Source organism: Tarenaya hassleriana, unplaced genomic scaffold (assembly GCF_000463585.1).
Source record: "Tarenaya hassleriana unplaced genomic scaffold, ASM46358v1 Cleome68, whole genome shotgun sequence".
Classification (NCBI taxonomy): Eukaryota; Viridiplantae; Streptophyta; class Magnoliopsida; order Brassicales; family Cleomaceae; genus Tarenaya; species Tarenaya hassleriana.
Window position 1 is genome coordinate 475179 of NW_010969347.1, and position 6351 is coordinate 481529.

At 44.8% G+C, this 6351-nt stretch overlaps 2 protein-coding genes across 2 annotated transcripts in view; both read right to left on the minus strand.

The window, feature by feature from the left end:
- Positions 1–5263: 5263 nt before the first annotated feature.
- LOC109116109 lies at positions 5264–5647 on the minus strand. Its single transcript, XM_019200924.1, has one exon. It carries the CDS (start codon positions 5645–5647, stop codon positions 5264–5266), a length of 384 nt encoding a protein of 127 aa, XP_019056469.1.
- Positions 5648–5770: 123 nt separating this feature from the next.
- Positions 5771–6351, minus strand: part of LOC104800359 — a 5736-nt gene continuing 5155 nt past the window's right edge. Inside the window, exon 4 of the mRNA XM_010523156.1 lies at positions 5771–6343. Within this exon, the coding sequence (XP_010521458.1) occupies positions 5771–6343 (573 nt within the window). The remainder of the gene's footprint in view (positions 6344–6351) is intronic.

Below are 6351 nucleotides of genomic sequence, written 5' to 3' on the forward strand. Positions count from 1 at the left end.
CGGAATGAGTTACCTAATTCCAATCCTTTAGATTAGGCAATGGGCTTAATTGTAGAAATTGTTGATCTCCATTTAAGCATATAATGGCGACATTCTAAATGCGCCATGTTAAACTCGCTACGCCTTCGACAACCCCAGCTCGCATCATCAATGTACGAACCTCAACATGTGAGGATTTTCTTCGGACATGGTTTGAAAACATTTTTCATAGAAAACCGTGGGGTAATGAGCATGATTCCTTCCCGAGGAAAGAACGTGGCTCTGATACCAAAAGTTATGACACCCGTAACCCGTGTACAGTATACGTGCTGTGCCACATGGACGATATAAAATAAAATAATAAGTCGCGGAAGCAAAATCACGAAATCCAAAAACATTTTTAATCAAACCAGAATAAGCAGCGGAAAATACAAGCGATCAGTATCGCAAAACAACACATGTCCGAAAAGTCATAACATAACCGTACAAAATGCGGGAATACAAGTCCCGGAGTTCAAAATAAAATCCCGTACATGATGTTGCTTCTCTCAGGCCGTCGTCGTCCGTGCGCTAGGCGTAATCCTCGTGATCTGAAAAATGTAAAACCACGAGGGCTAAGCACAACTACTTAGTGAGTAGCCCGGGTTGAACCCGGTAAACCAGTTCTCAGCGAGAACGGTGTTAGAATGATGATTCCAATCACATGCAGCAATAGTAACATGCATTATCATATAACGTGCATCACACATATAATAACAATCACAATCACACCCGCATGGAGTCCACCATGGGGCTAGCCATAAACCCTAGTCAAGTCAGCATGACTAGGTGCGCATCACACGCCCGTCACTCGCGTGACGTTGGCCGTCGCATCACACGACAATATCGCCTCAAGCGCTTGTCACGTCACGTGACTACCGATGTCAAGTCCATGACACAACGGAAAAGTAAACACACCCGATGGAGTCCACCAAAGGGTCCAGCCATATACCCTAGTCAAGTCCATGACTAGGGGCGCCTCCACGCCCGTCAAGTCCATGACGTTGGCCGTGTCAAGTCAGCATGACACAATCGATCATATCACCCGTATGGAGTCTACCATAGGGTTCCAGCCATATACCCTAGTCAAGTCCATGACTAGGAGCGCGTCACACGCCCGTCAAGTCCATGACGTTGCCCGTCGTGTCGCACACGACTAATCGCACATCAAACGCCCATCAAGTCCATGACGGTGATGGTTGCGTCCACAACCATCCACAAACACAATCATGCTTGACTCGTACACACGAGCAAACTACACACATGGCACACATCATGTATATATCCCCCAGTACAATCACACGTATCACGGTATCTGGTCCCTTACTGATCTACCGCTTAACGCCATGCAAACTACCCTGTATAATCACGCAACGAGTCACTCGAATCGTTGTATCGCACATCTCACGCACACGAGATTCGAAAATCATCCGAAAAAGGATTCCGTACTCTAGAACGGTCGGTCCAGGGTGTGGACCGGTCGGTCCAGGGGTCCCATGCTGTCCCGGGGCCTCTCGGGACAATATTTGAGTCTGGAACGCAGACCATTCGGTCTGGGGATGCCAGACCGTCCGTCCGTTCCAGCCTTAAAGTCCGTCCGTTCTGGCTCTGTTCGCTCTCGTGAAACAGTTTTCTGGTCCGACTTCGTTTGACCATATCTCACTCATTTCTCCACCAAATTACGTGCCGTTTGTTGCTAAATGTTCATTGAAATGTCCTCTATCTAATCCAAGCAACAAACCATCGAAATAACACAATCACTTTGACGAAAAAGAGCTCACACAGACGCAACTCGAGCCACTCACCTCTGTTTCGGTTCAGATCTGGTTTGGCTGGATTTCGTGGTGTTTTCCGGTCTGTTTCTCCCCGAAAACCTCTCCTAGAAAATCTAGGGATGTCCTTCCTTGCTTCCCCGAGCTTCCCTTGCGCTGGTTCCTCCTCTTTCTCGCCCTTCTTCTCTCTTTCTCCTCTTTCTCTATTTTTCTGAAACTTTGCCCGAAATGGTGAAAGCTACGACTTGGAGAGTGTTTATGCCGCGAGGAGGTGGATTGGGCTCAAACTCAGGCCCAAGGTCGCGCCTGCAACGTCCTGGCAAGGTTAGATGGTGATTTGACGCCGGTGGGGTCCGGAAACGCAGAGAAATACGCGTCCCAAGGCAGCAAGTTGGCCACTTGCATTCTGCCCAGCAGACCGTCCGTTCTGGTCCTGGAACGGACGGTCTGGGCCCAGTTTTGGCCCAGCTCCTAGCTCGTTCGTGGTCCGTCCGTTCTGCCTTAAGCAGTCCGTCCGTTCTACCTCGTCTGGTCCGTCCGTTCTGCATTTCTGGTCCGTCCCGACTGACTTCGATTGCTCCGTTCTCACTCGTTTGTTACCCGAATCACGCACCGTTTGTTTCTACACCTTCCTTGGAACGTCCTCTTTCATATCCAATCAATAGATTATTGAAAACTCACATTTACACAATGAAGTACAACTCGAAACGTCCTACCTCGAATAACTTGTGAATTCCGAATTTCCAGGTTCTACTCAATTTTTGTTTGCTCATAACTTCCTCGTTTCTCAGTCAAATCGAGTGTCGTTTTCTTCTAGATATTCGTTGAAATATTCTCTATATTTTTGCCTTATTTTACCCTCCTTTTATTCCCGAAAATAATTTAAATAATTTATACGGGAATCGGGGTGTTACAGGTTGGACCGACAGGTCCGGACCGAAATGTCTAAACGAACTTGACCTAGAGACCGAGCCGTGTTGACCGATCGGTCTAGGACCCGAGGCTTCACCAAAGTTTTGGGATCTGGTTTGAGCAATCATTGCTTAAACCGGTCAACTGTGATTGATGTCGCAAATCTAGGTGAATAAATTTCGATCAAGTGATAAATTTCTAGACTCAACAAATTCCGCAAGTGCACGGATCGTGTGTAGTAGTTAGGGTCGAACACAGGGACAAATAAACAACTGAATCACTGTCCAATCCAAATCTAGATCTAAAGAAAATATGAGAATGATGAGAATGTATCAAAAGAAAATAGTAAAAACAAACGATAAACTATCAATGGTAAAACACTGCAGGCTTCGGGATTGTTTTACATGCAAGGGTCTTCTCTAAAGATGCAGGCTCTATGGTTTCTAAATCCAATCCAGGGAATTCAAGCTCTAAAGTAGAGATTAACTCTCTCGAGTCTAACCTCACTATCCAGGCTTTATCCTACTAATCTCTCGATTCAATAGTCTAAAACCCTGGATGCATGGAGGAACGCTATCATAATCCCTATGCAAATATTCATCTCTCAATGCAATACATGTTCTATTTATTGAGTTATTTCCAGGTTAGAATCCCATATGTCTATGCGAATTAAAACCCTAAGTTCATTCAATCAAGTGGCCAACAAGATCAAACGCATTAAGAACAACTCAATAAACCGAATCAAATAAATAATACCACATAGTCTGGAATTAAAAACTAAAGATCCCTACATAGCAAATCCTTAACCTACAGCAGAGGAATTACTCGCTAAACATCGAGACGTCGGGGTTCATATCAATAATACAAAACATCGTAAAATAGAAGAAAGGAAGAATGTTTAGTCGATTTCCCGGCTTCATAATCTTCATCTTCTACTCCGATCTCTTGCCTCTTGATAATCGCCCCCTTTTGTGTGCTCTAGGGTGTTTCTCTGTGTAAAGCTTGAATTCTTTTCGACCTAGAGGCTTTCCCCTCTTATTTCACTTCGGTTTGGGCAAAATTGGATGTTTTCCCGAATCTGGGGGTCGAACCGATCGTTTCGGCAAAGCCAACCCGATCGGTTACACTTTCTGAGTAATTTTCTAATTTCTGCGATGCAGAACCGATCGTTTCGCTAAACCCGAGCCGATCTTGTCGTGTTTCTGGCAGTTTTGACAGGCTTCACAAATTTGCTCATAACTTCCTGCTCCGATATCGGATTTAGGTGATCTTGGTTTCTATGTGTAGATATCGAAGAGAGCTTTCCAATGATTTAGAAATGTATGATTTGGACTTGTAGAGTGAAAGTTATCGGACTTACAAGATCTGACGTTCCATGAGCTTCACGTTTTCCCTGGAAACACTCCAAATGTTCTCGTTTTGTCCGTGATGTTCCATAAGAATGCATTTGATAACAAACTTTACTGTCTTCAGCAAACATGGGAAAAGTTCTTATAGAAACTCTTCTACTTGGCTAGACAACATCGGTCTCATGGGTTCCAACCAACGATTTCTATCCCACAAGCCATTCTGGACAATCCAAAAGGTCAAGCAATCAATTCAACAAAACATAACCACGTTCAACGGATCACAGTATTTTCAGGACGTTTCTACTCTCTCATGCCATAGATCATCACATCAATGCTCAAAACGGTTTTATGCACGTGATCTTATATGTCCTAAACACTATATGAGAATGCACAATCCTAACAACAAACTATATGATCCTAATGCATCCTATATGCACATGCAACTAAAAAGTGAAAATAAAAGAGAAAAATGCATGCAACACTATTCTATATGGATATGGTTTGGCGTTAGACGAATCCTCCACCAGACTTGAACTACACACTGTCCTCGGTGTCAATTCTCATCTAGTAGAGGCAACAAATAAGATGAGTCAAGAGAGAAGTAAATCAAAAAGAGAAAAGAATACTTAGCTCGCGACGTTCGTTCACTCGCACTTAAGTCTTCTTACATCTATCGCATAGCTAGCTGCCTTGCCTCCTCAATAGCTCCTCATTAGAACTCAACCTGGTGATAAAGACACAAACCAATATCCGATGCAAAAAGAGAAAGAAAAGAAAGGAAAGAAAAACTAACCTAAAAATTTGGGTTGCCTCCCGGAAGCGCTTGTTTAAGGTCGTTAGCTTGACCAAACCTTCTCAACTACCATACGGGTCTAACAGGCAAAAAGTATCGATCTTTCGCCAACCTGGATCGTGAAGTGTATGAGAATGGTGGTCTGATAGACTAGTGACCTCTTTAACAGAGTGAGAGAGGTCATGAGCGCCCATGCGAGGTGAAAGTGAAGCATTGTATCGTGCTGGGGCCTGAACCGATCGGTTAGAGAATGCAGAACCGATCGGTTCCAAGTTCTGTAACTCCGAAGCTCGAGAAGGGTGCTCGAACCGATCGGTTGCACACTGCGACACGATCGGTTTGAGTTTCTGTTACTTTTTGCTCCGAACTCTGTTTTCGAAACGATCGGTTGAAGGTCGAGAACCGATCGGTTCGACTTTCTATAAAATTCCGGCATTGAGATCATGTCCAAACCGATCGGTTCCCTGGCCTGAAACGATCGGTTCATACTTCTGAGCTGAATCGTCGAGTGTGTTTATGAAGCAGGCAGATTCTGTTAATGCCGGTTGTTTGAGATTTTTGTCCATAGTGAACTCCACCGTCTCATCTCCAATCTTCATGGCCAGTCTACCTGCTCTAACATGCATAACAACATCTGCAGTATTAAGGAATTGATGACCAAGGATGATAGGTACCTTAGGATCTTCGTCCATGTCGAGAACCACAAAGTCAACCAGGATATAGAAGTTCCCGACTTTCAATGGCACATCTTCAAGTATCCCAATGGGGTATTTGACAGAACGATCGGCAAGTTGGAGAGTCATTCTAGTGGGTTTCAGCTCACCCACATTCAGCTTCTTGAAGATCGATAATGGAAGAAGACTGACGACAGCTCCTAGATCACAGAGTGCACGGTCGATGGAAACATTACCCAATTTACAAGGGATTCAAAAGCTACCTGGATCGGACCACTTAAGCGGGAGCTCGTGTCGGATCAAAGCGTTGCATTCGGCAGTAAGCGCCACAGTTTCTTTCTTAGTGACCCTCTTCTTGGTCAGAATATCCTTGAGGTACTTCGTGTACGAGGGAATCTGCAAAATAGCGTCAGTGAATGGCATGGTTACCTCGAGTTGCTTCAGCATCTCAACGAACTTCGCGAATTGGCTGTCTTCGTTGTGCTTCCTCAGGCGAGATGGAAACGGTACTGGTGGTGGTCTAGGAGGAGGAGGCACGTATGCTGGCTCAGGTGTATCATCAGCAGTATCTAAAACTGTGGTTCTCGAGCTATCGCCTTGCTCAACCATCGGTGGATCTCCAGAATCTACCTGCTTACCACTTCTCAAGGTAATAGCATTGACATGCGCACGAGGGTTAGTCTCAGAGTTACCTGAAAGAGACCCAGATGGTCTTTGAATGGCTGATGCTAGCTGAGTAATCTGGTTGTCTATGTTCTTGAAGTGAGCCTCGATGCTTGCGAACTGAGCAAATTCTTGATTCGTCTTCTCTTGACTCTGCAAAAACTGTATAA